The sequence below is a fragment of the Myotis brandtii genome, unplaced genomic scaffold, assembly GCF_000412655.1.
Source record: "Myotis brandtii unplaced genomic scaffold, ASM41265v1 scaffold355, whole genome shotgun sequence".
NCBI classification, from domain to species: Eukaryota; Metazoa; Chordata; class Mammalia; order Chiroptera; family Vespertilionidae; genus Myotis; species Myotis brandtii.
In genome coordinates, this window is record NW_005363642.1 from 604,735 (window position 1) to 618,501 (window position 13,767).

The 13,767-nt window shown below is 38.5% G+C and overlaps 1 protein-coding gene across 4 annotated transcripts in view; it reads left to right on the forward strand.

Annotated features, from left to right (window-relative positions):
- Positions 1-1,589: 1,589 nt before the first annotated feature.
- Positions 1,590-13,767, forward strand: part of TXNDC11 (thioredoxin domain containing 11) — a 59,546-nt gene continuing 47,368 nt past the window's right edge. Inside the window, exons 1-3 of one of the 4 annotated variants that reach the window (XM_014544181.1) lie at positions 1,590-1,827; positions 5,425-5,522; positions 10,263-10,392. In XM_014544181.1, the coding sequence (XP_014399667.1) occupies positions 10,291-10,392 (102 nt within the window). In that variant the 5' untranslated portion in view covers positions 1,590-1,827; positions 5,425-5,522; positions 10,263-10,290. Of the gene's footprint in view, positions 1,828-5,424; positions 5,523-8,298; positions 8,383-10,262; positions 10,393-13,767 lie in introns of those variants that run through there. The other 3 variants (XM_014544175.1, XM_014544177.1, XM_014544176.1) reach the window with 3 other exon arrangements.

Sequence of the window (13,767 nt, forward strand, 5' to 3'; positions counted from 1 at the left end):
GATCAGGCAGGCAGGCAGGTGAGCGGTTAGGAGCTAGCGGTCCCGGATTGTGAGAGGCAGTCAGACATCCCCCGAGGGGTCCCGGATTGGAGAGGGTGCAGGCCGGGCTAAGAGACCCCCCTTACCCCCCGTGCATGAATTTTGTGCACCAGGCCTCTAGTATAATAATAATATAAGAATAAAGTGATGTAGTCACAACTGTAAAGCTACTTTTGCCTAGCCTATATGTATTCTTTAGTGTCTGACTTCTTTCATTCATTATCATTATTTTGAGACTCATCCAGTTATATATAGTACATATCATTTAATTGTAAGAGTATACCCCCGTTTGTTTATCCTTTCACCTAATTAGTTACTCCAGCTTTCTTTTTTTTTTTTTTTTTTTTAAATATTTTATTGATTTTTTACAGAGAGGAAGGGAGAGGGATAGAGAGTTAGAAATATTGATGGGAGAGAAACATTGATCAGCTGCCTCCTGCACACCTCCTACTGGGGATGTGCCCGCAACCAAGGTACATGCCCTTGACTGGAATCGAACCTGGGACCCTTCAGTCCGCAGGCCGAAGCTCTATCCACTGAGCCAAACCGGTTAGGGCTACTCCAGCTTTCTTATGCTTACTATTTAGATGGACTGTTTTTCCCCCATCCTTAAACTTTCATCCTATTTATGTCTTGATGTTTAAAATGTGTCTCTTTTAGATAGCTTCTTTATCCAGTCTGGCAATCTTTTCCTCTTAATTGGATGGTTTAGTCCTTTTATATTTAATGTAATTGTTGATATGGTTGGGTTTAAGTCTACCTTCTGGCTATTTGTTTTTCATTTGTACCTTCTGGTTTTTGTCTTTTTCTTGATCCTTTTCTGCCTTCTTTTGGGTTATTACTTTTGCCTGAATGCCCTGGATAAGTGCAGGCCAACTCCAGCTAATACACTTTTAAGTTTTCTCAAAGTTGAGTTGATTGTAAGCATTTCCTATAGAAATCTTTTTTTTTTTTTAAAGGAATGTTCTTTTAAAAAAAATATTTTTATTGATTTTAGAGAGGAAAGGAGAGGGAGAGGGAGATAGAAACATCAATGATGAGAGAGAATCATTGATTGGCTGCCTCCTGCACACCCCCTGCTGGGGATCGAGCCCGCAACCGAGGTACGTGCCCTTGACCGGAATCGAACCCGGGACCCTTCAGTCCGCAGGCCGACCTCTATTCACTGAGCCGAGCCAAACCAACTAGGGCTCCTATAGAAATCTTATTAGCAGTAGCCACATGTGCTCCCTCCCCTTAATTCTGAGCAAGCTTACCTGGTGGCTCTGTAGTCCTGGACATCAGTGGCTCCTGTGGAGAACAAGACTGTGGAGAGATGAGATGAATCTTGGGTGTGGAGGCAAGAATGTGGATTACTCAAAGACATTATTCTCTGCTCTCCACTGCCCTCCCACTCCACCTGTGGGAAGACAATATTATAGAATAATTTTCAGCATATATTTCATGCCTTTCATTTTCTCAGCCACATATTGCCTTATCGCAGAATATTTAAGTTTCATTCTCCTTCCACATGAAGCTGTTGTTGGAAGAAAATAAACTCAGTGATCTTATTTGTGTTTGCTCTTTTTTAGTCGAGCAAAAGATGTGATAATACCAGCAAAGCCACCTGTCAGCTTTTTCTCCTCGAGATCTCCGGTTCTTGACCTCTTCCAGGGTCAACTGGACTACGCAGAGGTTGTTCGCCGGCACTCAGAGGTGGTGCTGCTGTTCTTCTACGCCCCATGGTGTGGACAGTCCATCGCTGCCAGGGCAGAAGTTGAGCAAGCAGCGAGTCAGCTTTCAGACCAGGTAATGCTGACATTCGGCCTAAGAATCAAATGACTGTCAGTTCTGCTGCAGAGCAGATGGTCCCTATAGAGACATCTTACCAGCTGGCTGATTTTGCCAAGGTGAATACCAGGAGCACTTTTAAAATTCTAAAGTCTTGTATAAAGAAACAAAAGATTTCTGATTGTGATGATCCTAATTGGTTAGCAGCAGGATGGGGAACAGATTCTGCATCCTGTGACTAAGCCAGTGCTCATTCCCAGGTGCCATGCTATTTAGTTTTCATGCTGAAGTAGGTGGGGAACTGAAAGTCCTAGTTGATTATCTCTTTGATATTTGCTAGTTAGGTATTTTATTTAGGAGAAATTTATGCATCATGACTACAGTGTAGCCGACTGACTTTTTAAATACCCATACTTGGACCAGAACTGTATTTAACAGATATTTAATAAATGAATGAACCTTTATGATAGATAAGAGTGATATATAGGCAAATATTTGAGTTATCTGTGACAGTGGTTTTCAACCAGGTGGATCCCGATTGCTTTTTATAAAACAAGTATTTTATATTTATTCCTTTTTATGCCTTGAAAATGAATTCATAGATAAGACAACCTTCCTACACATAAAATTTCAAAATAGTTCATCTAATGCACCATTTATAACTTAAAGGTAGAAGGGAGCAAAGTAATGTATAATTAAATCATATGTATTTCAGTTTGTAAATGCTTGGACAAAATAGGTCCTTGTACCTTTATGTAGAGTTACTGTGGATGGAACAGTTACAAATGTAGATTGATAAAGGTATGTGTTGGACTTAGATACCATGGGGGCATTGCACTCGGTGATTTGATTTTTCTAAACAATGAACAGCTCTTGGTAAAGTTTTAAACCAAACAAAGTACTTTTTGCCCTCAGTTGACACAGAAGTTGCCTTCCTGAGAAATTCAGTGTATACAAAAACCATGTTTTGGTTTCACATATAAAATGGAATTAGGTTCTGGGCTCTAATAATAACAAATGGGTTTTCCTCAACATCAGTGTTGGGCAGGGCATTTAAAACTGCTCTGGGATGAATCTTCCCTTGCAGAGCAATTTTGAGCATTGCAGGGTATCTACCACAGTCCCTGCCCACCACCCACCACATGCCTTGTAGCCTCCCTGTCCCCACTGCCCCCTCCCTCCTTTCCCCAGTTATTGCAAGTCGCTAAAAAGCATCCACAGACTTCTAAGAGGCTGCTGCTGGGACCTACTGATCTGATGTTACTTAAGCAGGCAGCTGAGTTTCAGAAGTTCATTTGGATCTCTCAGTTGGTTTTTCTTAGAACCAATGTTTTAAATGGTGACTAGGCTTCCTACTCAGCCTAGTAAGCATTTTAAACCATTATATATCCCCGAATGTAGTATCAATTACTGTTTAAATATAACTCTTCATTCCCTTAACACTGATTCTTTGGGGTGGGGTATGATTTTGTGTTCCAACTGTGGGTCAATGGATTTGATCTATTCCTGTCTTTCCTTTACACCCTCTCCCCCTTTCAAATGGCAAATAGTAACCACACTGGCAGATACTTCCAGGGAGGAAATAGGAAGTGTAATGGAGCACTCGAGGCAAGTAGTATATTAGCATAAAGGAAATCACCACTTTGCCAATCATTCCCCAAATTTTCTGAATTTAGAGAATAAGTAGAGAATACTTATTGTGAAGTCATTGGTGATAACATGATGTGACATTCATCTCATTTAATTTTTAGCAATGAAACATTTATTAGTATTTAGATGAATTTATTTCATTTGGTTTTGGTTTGGGAGATTGGTTGTAATATATTATATATTAGGGTATCAATCACTTATTATCTTATTGTCAACTTAAGTAATATGCCCTTTAGAGTGGTTACATAGGAATAGTATTTGGGAGTGCCTGGCCCTATGCCAGTGATGGCGAACCTATGACATGCGTGTCAGAGGTGACACGTGAACTCATTTTTTGGGTTGATTTTTCTTTGTTAAATGGCATTTAAATATATAAAATAAATATCAAAAATATAAATCTTTGTTTTACTATGGTTACAAATATCAAAAAATTTCTATATGTGACACGACACCAGAGTTAAGTTAGGGTTTTTCAAAATGCTGACACGCCGAGCTCAAAAGGTTCACCATCACTGCCCTATGCTGTTCCTCACAACAGTTCTATAAGCTGATGCTGGTGTTCCTGTTCTTCTGAGGCAAGACCTCAGACTTAGAGGGCACAACAGTTTGTTAAACATCACAGGACAAATGATTGAGGTCATAGTGCCATAAACAACTGACCGGCACTGCTTTTTCCCCCGCCAAATTTTCGTAGCTCCTTTCCAAGTTCTCAGTAGGGAAAAGGAACAGGCTTATTTTCAGAAACAGGCAAAAATCTTTTGAGCCACATTGCTTAGTAAAATGAGGGACCATGGTAAATTCTGCCTTATATTTGGGTAAAAAAATGAGATGTCAACCTTAAGTAAAGATATTTTTGCTTTTCTTTCTCATACATAGACTCCAAAAAGAGCTATAAAGAGCTTCCACTAAGTTTGAGCAATATTGCTATCTAGTAAGTATAAGGCATCTAAAAGTGACTTTTTATAGTCTTCATATTTTTTCAGTGTTGTAAGTTTTTAAACATATAGCAGAGGTGAAGGAATTTTCTGTATACCTACCACTTAAATTCTACTGTTAACATTTTATTATGTATTTACTTATCTTATCCCTCTAATCAGTGGTTCTCAACTAGCGGCAGTTTGCCCCCGCCCCCCGCCCCCCCGCCAGGGGACCTTTGGCGATGTACAGAGAGGTTTTTTTGGTACTTGAGAGGGGAGCGCTAGTGGCATCGAGTGGGTAAAAGACTAGGGATACTGCTAAACACTCTACCATCCTATGTTTACTTTTGTTGTAGGACAGCCCCCACAACAAAAACACACATAGCAACAAGGGAAAAAAGCCTCACAACAGTTTAATTCCAAAATTTCAATTCTGCCAAACTTGAAAAACTTTGCTCCAATTTAATTATTAATCCATCTTATTTTTGGTACATTTCAAAGTAAATTGCAGACATAGGGACACTTCTTAAGTACATCCATCTATAAATATGTACTTAATCCATATTTTTGCTATTCAGTACTATATTTTAGAAAATAGCTTTAATCATCTGTTTTTTTATTAGTTTTTAATGTAATCATTTAAAATGGTCTTTTGAAATTTGTGATGTTTGATTTGTATATTTTTTCATTCTCAGATACTCAGTTTGACTATCAAAAGACATATCTTTTTACCAAGTTTTCATGTTAACCATGCTTAGGAAAAGCTCTGATGCTCATTCACTTTAGAATTCAAAGGAAATCATTTTCCTCTTGGGTCAGACTCCAAATTATTTAGTCCTAGCTAGACACTATAGATAAGAGTCTTTTTTTTTTTTTTTTTTTTTTTTTTTGTAGCAGTCAGTGATGACCTTCTTTGAACTCTTGAAACAATTTTTTTACACTTTCTGTTTCAGAGAGGAATAGTTCATATCTACAAGTTTATCTTTTAAGTCTTCGTAGTTTTTCAGTTGTTATTCATAGTCATTTGAAACCTTTTTTGACTCTGCAGGTGTTGTTTGTGGCAATTAACTGTTGGTGGAACCAGGGGAAATGCAGAAAACAGAAGCATTTCTTTTATTTTCCTGTAATATATCTGTATCATCGGAGGTAAGACATTTTAAGTAATGTTACTAATTCCAACTAAGTTTATCAATTTTGAAGTGATTTTTTTTCATTTAAAATATTAGATAGATTAAGAAAACACGTGTAAGCAGAAATAAAAAAAGGATCTGGATTATTTTATCAGCCATATGTAATCATTAAGTGTTTTGATTTATATTCTGTACACACACACACACACACACACACACACACACACGAGACCTGATGCATAAAAATTCATGCAAGAGTAGGTCTTCCTTCCCCCGGCTGCCAGCACCAGCTTCCCTCCAGCACCCAGGACCCAGCTGCCTTCCCTCCAGCCCTGGCTTCATCTGGAATGACGTCTGGTCTAATAGTGTATTACCCTTTTATTATTACAAATACACCCTCTCCTTTAAAAATAAAAAAAAACATTACCCTATAGTAATATTCTTTCCTAAACTTTTTCTTTTTCAATATATTTTTTATTGATTTCAGAGAGGAAGGGAGAGGGGGAGAGCGATAGAAACATCAATGATGAGAGAGAATCATTGGTTGGCTCCCTCCTTTACGCCCCCTACTGGTAATTGAACCTGGAACCTGGGCATGTGCCCTGACGGAATCAAACTGTGACCTTCTGGTTCACGCTCAACCACTGAGCCACACAGATGGACTAAACTGGTTTTTCTTACTTTTCATGTCATTACATATATTCTAAAGCATTGTTTTTAATAGTACCAGTTACTCCATTGTGTGGCTATACATTTCAAATATTCTAAAAGTGTTTTGTGGTATAAAAATACATAGAAGTCTTTATCCTGTTACTTGACAGGATAGCATAATCAAGAGGGTATCTTCCCATCTTTTCAACTGGGAAGAAAATTACTACAAGTACATAGTTTTGTATCCATAATTCTGAAATCCAAAGAGCTCTGGAAACCTAAAGACTTTATAAATTTTGTCCCCAAATACATTCATCTGGCCTAAAATAATAAGAGGCTGCCTATAGTCTTTATCTCACTTAAGGTGCCAGTTTATTCATTTTGCTGCAGAAAAATATTGGTGCTTGATTTTGGAGTACTGCCTGACCATTGCTATGGGTGTTAAGTAATGTCTAAAATTTTACTTAAAGGATTTTGAAGACATTTGATGGATTCTGGACTTTGTTCAATGTAGTTGTCTTAAAGTTTGTTAATGATGGTAAAATGGGTAAAAAAGATGAGATTAGTAAGAGCTTTACTTTTTAGATTTTATTTTTTCCCTCCCTCCAAACTTCTTGGACCTTAATCAATGGGGATTTATAACAAACATCAATAAATTACCATTTGTGGATTATCTGTCATACTCCATTACACTTCCATGACTTTAACATAAAATGTTGTGTGGCACATAATTTTACTTCTCGGGAGCTAATAAATAGTATTTGGGCAAAAACATACTTTCCTACCCCATCTTCAACTTCAAATTTTCCTCTAGATACAGTGAGGCCTTGACTTACGAGTGTCCCGACTAACGAGTTTTTTGAGATACCAGCTGTCTCTCAGCTGATTTTTTGCATTGAGTTGATAGAGTAATTTGAGTTAACGAGCTCCTTAACGAGCTCGGTCTCCGAAGGAATTAAACTCGTAAGTCAAGGCCCCACTGTATATGAATACTTTCTCAGAGGAACTTTCTCATAGTTCCTTCTTTTTTTTTTTTTTTTAATATATTTTTATTGATTTCAGAGAGGAAAAGAGAGGGAGAGAAAGATAGAAACATCAATGATGAGAGAGAATCATTGATTGGCTGCCTCCTACAAGCTCCACACTGGGGATTGAGCCCGCAACCTGGGCATGTGCCCTTGACCAGAATCAAACCCAGGACCCTTCAGTCCACAGGCTGATGCTCTACCCACTGAGCCAAACCAGCTAGGGCACACTTACGTTTCGCATGCGGCCCACAATGAATATGTTTGCGGCCCAGCCAATATAATGGTATGTAAGAAACGTTTTAACAAAAGTGTCGTAACTTAATTTTTACAATATTCTGCTATACATAATTATTAATAACGAACTACAGTGTTCGCTAGTGACTGATATCTACAATCATGCACCATTTCTCTCCACTAATACTCACAGCGAATATTTTAGCAGCCAATTGCCATGTCATTAGTCTTGTACCGACTTGTTTGGTGTGCACAACAGGAAATATTTTGCTTTCGAAGAACAAGAAAAATAGGTTTATTTGCATTATGCTTATTAATTTGTGCAGTTATTCAGTGTCTGGTAAGTTAATGTTCAAGAAAAATACTAATTTTTATTAAAATGTTCTATTATTTTATGTTAACAATTACTCATTTATTTTAGCCCTTTGTATTCAGCATGTCTCTATCAAAATAAACCTACGTTTCTATGAAAATTGAAACTTGTTTTTTTGTGGCCCATATAAACTTAAGCCTTGTTTATTTGGCTTGTGTTAGCCTTTGAGTTTGACATGCTTGAGCTAGGGCTCTTTTTTCTTTTTTCTTTTTTTTTTTTTAAGGTAAGTATAAGGTGCTATGCTTGAAGGTTCTAAAACTCTGTGCTCTGTCAAATGGATAATGAGCTTGCCTCATGAAGGTCCCTGCGTTTCTTTTCTTGGAAATAGGAAATAGGACACAGATGCCTAGCAGGGAGTAAAAGACTTGCAATGATATATAACCAAGCCAGTTGCCCAGAGGTGGACTTAACTTGATTAAAATTAGAATTCCCTTGAATAGAATACAAAATGTCATTTTGGTTTATGTGGAGTGTGCAATGTTGTCTTACGCTGCTTGTTTTCTTAGTTTTATAGAAAGATTGAAAAGGCATGGAACGAACTTTAGAAAAATCTAGTCCACTCCTCTCATTATATAGATGAGGACTTTGAGGTTAGTACTCATCTTGAAGTGCTTGCCCCTCATCTTTATCTGTTAAATTTTCACTTGGTAAGTCATTCCCAATGTCTCAAAAACAGAAGAAAGTGCTAAGGCACAGAAATATCTGAAAGGTAGCCTTTTCATATTCTGTTTAAGAATCTTCAAGCCCTCTATTTTACATGAAACACATATGAATGAATGTGTTCCTTTAATTAAACTCTCTTAGTATTTGGTAGTCTTGAGATTTTTTTGGTTCATGTGCTTGCAAATGTCATCCTTGAGTCTGTCTCATCACTGGATAGACTGTTGTGTGTGTTGTGTTTGTATGACTTACCTAGTTGTAGCTGCTTAAAGAAATTAATAGACTTCTGTTTTGTGAAACTAGATTCCACTTTTTTTAAAAGTATATGTGCGGCCAAAGGGAGCAGATTCCACTTTTTTGGCTTGTATTAATACTAGTTATAAAGGCTCTGAGGCAGTAGTTTCTCAGAACACTATATAAAGTTCAGCAGCCCTAGGTCAGCTTGTCCTACAGCAATGACTATAGCATGTTGCTAAAACATGTCCCCCATCCTGCATTCTGGGATCTTCTCATTACAAGTCACTGGAACCCTATAACATCATGCCAGGAAAATTCAGCAGAGTCTGTTTGCTTGAATAGATGAGGTTTCCAGATTGGTTGCCTCCTTTTTGCTGAATAAAATAAGTTATCAGATGATTTTTTATTTCTTCCTTTAAAAGTTATTTTTTGTTTTTTAAAAATATATTTTGATTGATTTCAGAGAGGGAGAGAGAGAGAGAGAAATATCAATGATGAGAGAGAATCATTGATTGGCTGCCTCCTGCACACCCCGCACTGGGGATCGAGTCCATGATCCAGGCATGTGCCCTGACTGGGTATCGAACTGTGATCTCCTGGTTCATAGGTCGATGCTCAACCACTGAGCTATACCAGCCAGGCCTTTAAAAATTGTTCATGATTGCTGGAGTTGTTGATGGTGGTAATTTTTATTTTTGTTTTATTTTTAATTTTTATTTTTTTTGTTAATCCTCACCTGAGGATATTTTTCCATTGAATTTTAGGGAGAGCAGAAGAGAGAGGGAAAGACAGAGAGAAACATCAATGTGAGAGAAACACATCAATTGGTTGCCTCCTGCATGAGCCCTCACCAGAACCCAGGCTGGGGAGGAGGCTGCAACCAAGTTACATGCCCTTGACCGGAATCGAACCCAGCACCCTTTGGTCTACAGGCCAATGCTCTATACACAGCCATACTGGGTAGGGCTGATGGTGATTTTTTAAACTAATTGTTAAAATTAATAAATTAGTTGTAATAAGTCTTGAATTATAGAATTCTTAACTGTCTCCCAGTTGTGCACGTAGAATGCTATTTTTACTTTTTCATGCTAATATTTCTTTGCATCATTCTGCAGTGCACACTGAAGAATTGTGTTTATCTTATCACATTATATATTTGTGTTAATTTCTGTAATCAAATATTATATTATTATGACCATGACATTTTTATAATTCTTTACTGTGCTCTGTCTGGAAAGCCTGCCCCTCTACATTGAATTGTGTGGTTCAGATCCTGGAATCCTTTAGCTTTTGGCCAGTTTCCAAGGTTGCCTTTCTATTTGTTTTTTAAGGAAATATTGCGGGAATTAATTCGTTTTTCAGAGATTACTTGTAATGGCTGCTGTATCTTTCCTCACATAAATGCTTCTTAATTGGCTCTCCAGTTGCCTCCTGAGACAAAGAAGGCTGCTTAACTGTGAACCAGTCAGGATCCTAAAGCAGGACATTTTCATTTTATGTTGATGATTTCAGTTACACATTACAGGTTTAATGCATGGTGTATTGTTTTTATTTTTTATTTTTTTGGTACTAGTTTTGGACCAATCGAATACAAAGGCCCCATGAGTGCTGTTTACATTGAGAAGTTTGTCCGCCGGGTGATGAAACCACTTCTGTACATCCCATCTCAATCAGAATTACTAGATTTTCTCTCAAACTACGAGGTACCTGTCTTTCATATCTCCTTATATTCCCAAGACTTCACCAGGTTGTATTGGATTGTTTGTATAGAAAAGTTTTTTTACCTCCTGATTTTGTAGCAATTAAAAAGTTACGTTATAGATAAGCCCCAATTAAATGCTTTTTGAGATACTTGATTATAGGGATCGTTTGACCAAGTGAGTTTTAAGAAAATAGAATGCTTTGCAAAACCTTTATTTTTTATTTGGGAATTTTCAACAAACTTTCAATTTGTCTCACAATTAACTTAGAGTATGTAATAATTAACTTAAAATTTATATACAGCGGCAAATTTCTAAAAATTTTATTTGATGCTTTATGGCATCTTACTGATGAGGTATCTGGTTTTTCTTGTCAGTTATAGTTTAGCCTTTCAAAGCAAAACAAAACTGAAAATACATTCCTTTATATTTTAAGTGTATAACTATTTTAAGGTCTTAACTGCTTTTCCATTGCCAATTTCAACACCTGATAAATTATTTTTATAGGATGTTCATTGTATGTGCAGGACAGTTTATTATTGGGAGACCAGTATAAAGCTTAAAATAATCTCAATAAATTGTAAAAATAGTTTCACAAAAATTTATTGGAGCAAGTGTAAAGTCATATTTGGGTACAACAAGTGAAAGTGCTGAATCCACTAGACCCGTGGTCGGCAAACTGAGGCTCGCGAGCCACATGTGGCTTTTTGGCCCCTTGAGTGTTGCTCTTCCTAAGCCTTAGGAGTACCCTAATTAAATTAATAACAATGTACCTACCTATATAGTTTAAGTTTAAAAAATTTGGCTCTCAACAGCAATTTCAATTGTTGTACTGTGGATATTTGGTTCTGTTGACTAATGAGTTTGCCGACCACTGCACTAGACCAGTGGTTGGCAAACCGCAGCTCGTGAGCCACATGCGGCTCTTTGGCCCCGTGGCATGGGCCACGAAGTTTCAATCGCACTGTATGTGCGCGCCCGCACGTGATATTTTGTGGAAGAGCCATACTTAAGGGGCCAGTTTGCCGACCACTGTACTAGACCACCAGGGAACTAGCAAAAATGAAAAATGGTGCTTAGATACAATAAAATCAGGACCTTAAGTTACCAGATATAGATAAAAAACATATGAATCCAGACCTCATAATTTAGAATTCAGTAATAGTGATGGATTGAATTTTTGTGCTATGTAGATTCTATGTAGATCGGATATTAATTTCTTTCACTAGAACATCATTAACAGCTTTTTCAATCATGTTAGAAATACTATTTATATGTTAACTATGAGCAGATTCCCCAAGCAGCAGTATTAATATTTAGTTCTGCTTGTAGTTCTCAATATACATTAGAGCAAATTCTTTACTCTTAAGGTGGATAAATAATGGATTTCTGTGGTCCTCACTATGTTGTCTCCCATTTTGCCTGGGTAGGCTGGTAGGCCCGAGCTACACTGGGAGGTAGGGCATTTGGGCCTAGTGTCTTTGGTAGCACTAACTAGGTCTGTTGATTTGATTCTTGGAATCTTCTCTACTGTTGAATCTCTGTAAATTGTTATTTCCGTTAGTGTATGTTTAACTGGACCTTTTTCATATCTTTGACATTCTCACTAAGATCCTTGAAAGTTTCATGAAGATCCTTGAGTAACCTTATAACCATGGTTTTGAACTCTGTATCTAGTAGTTTGCTTGCTTCCATTTCTTTCATTTGTGACATTTCTTTGTCGCCGCATTTTGGCAGCTTCCCTGTGTTTGTTTCTATGTATTAGATAGAACTACTATGTCTCCTGGAATTGGTAGAGTGGCCTTCTGTAATAGGTGTCCTGTAGGGCCCAGTGGCTCAGCCTCCTCAGTCACCTGAGTTGGGCACTCTAGGTGTGCTCCTGTGTGGGCTGTGTGCACAGTCTTGTAGTTGAAGCTTGATTGCTGTTGGCGTCTCTGGGAGGAGTTGGCCTCCAGGCCAATTGGTTGTGAAGACCATCTGTGACTGTAGTGGGAGAGCTGCTTTGTAGGAGGTGAGGCCCGGCTTAAAGCTAGGCAGGTTGGTACTAGTGCCTGGTCTTGGGCCTTTTATTGATAGGTTTGGGGCATGCTATTACCAGCTGCAGCTTGTTTGATTGATTTTAGCAAAGCCTGAGCCAGGACAGGCCATTCATATGGAAAAGCTGCTGCAAACAGCTTGGGCAGGGCTGCAAATTGGATGGGGCAGGGTCTCAGGGAATCCTCAGGTGGAGCAAATAGTGTACTCCAGGCTGATTGAGACTTAGCTATGGCTGCCAGTCAGCCCTGCAACGGGGGAGGAGCATAGGAACAGTGACCCCTGCGAACATCCCTGTCTGCAAGAAAGCCACCCCCGAGTTTCTGCCCTGATGCCAGACAATCCAGTTGCTCCCCGTATGTGTCTGGGTCCCCCAGAGCCACCCGGTGCTGGAGCTCAGGTATCCAGTCCGAATAAGTTTGTGCGCTGGCCCTTTAAAAGGAACAGCTGGGTCTCCAGCAGCCTTCGTGTTTCTTAGCCACAATCTCCGCTGGTTTTTACAGCCTGTAGACTTCTCCTCCCAGCTCTGGAACCCTGGGCTAAGGTGGTGTGGAGCTGGGACTCCTTGCTTCCCAGCCTCCACAGGGACGATCTCCCTCCCAATTAAAAAATGGTACACATGGGTGTGGGACCAGCCCGTTCCGAGGCTCTGCCCCTCCTACCAGTCTCAATGTGCTTTCCTCTTTACTTCTCTAGTTGTAGGACTTCCATTCAGCCAGCTTTCAGGTGGTTTGGAATGATGGTGGTTCTGTATTTTAGTTGTAATTTTGATGTGATTGTGGGAGGCGGCGAGTATAGACGTTTACTTATGCCACCATCTTGGTTCTCTCTCAACCTGCTATTATTTATTGGGTCATTAGCATTTATTCTGCAGAACTGGGAGTGTTCTATGTATGATAATCATAATATTGAGACAGAATAGGTTCTAGAATTTTCTTCCCAGATATGCACTGAAATCATAGCTACCTTATAAATAATGAATTTAGCGAAAAACTGAAGTGAACTTGCCAATGCATACTACAGAGGGAGCTCAAGAGCTTTAAGTTATCTCATTGTAAACCATGTTAAGAAATTTTACTTCATTTATTCTAAATGTAGAATCCATCTTCCTGGAGGTTCTTCTTGCCTATTTAAGATACAGACAGGAAAATGTGATTTATTACTGTGGACAACATAGGGAAGCATATCCCAGTGTCATTTTTATTTTGGTGGACATTAATTTTGGTGGAAAGGAGATAGGACTGAGTGATGGTAATGTCACTTTCAAAGTCATTAGTCTTATGGCTCTTCTAATTTTTGTATTTTTTAAATTTATTGATTTTAGAGAGAGAGGAATCGAGAGAG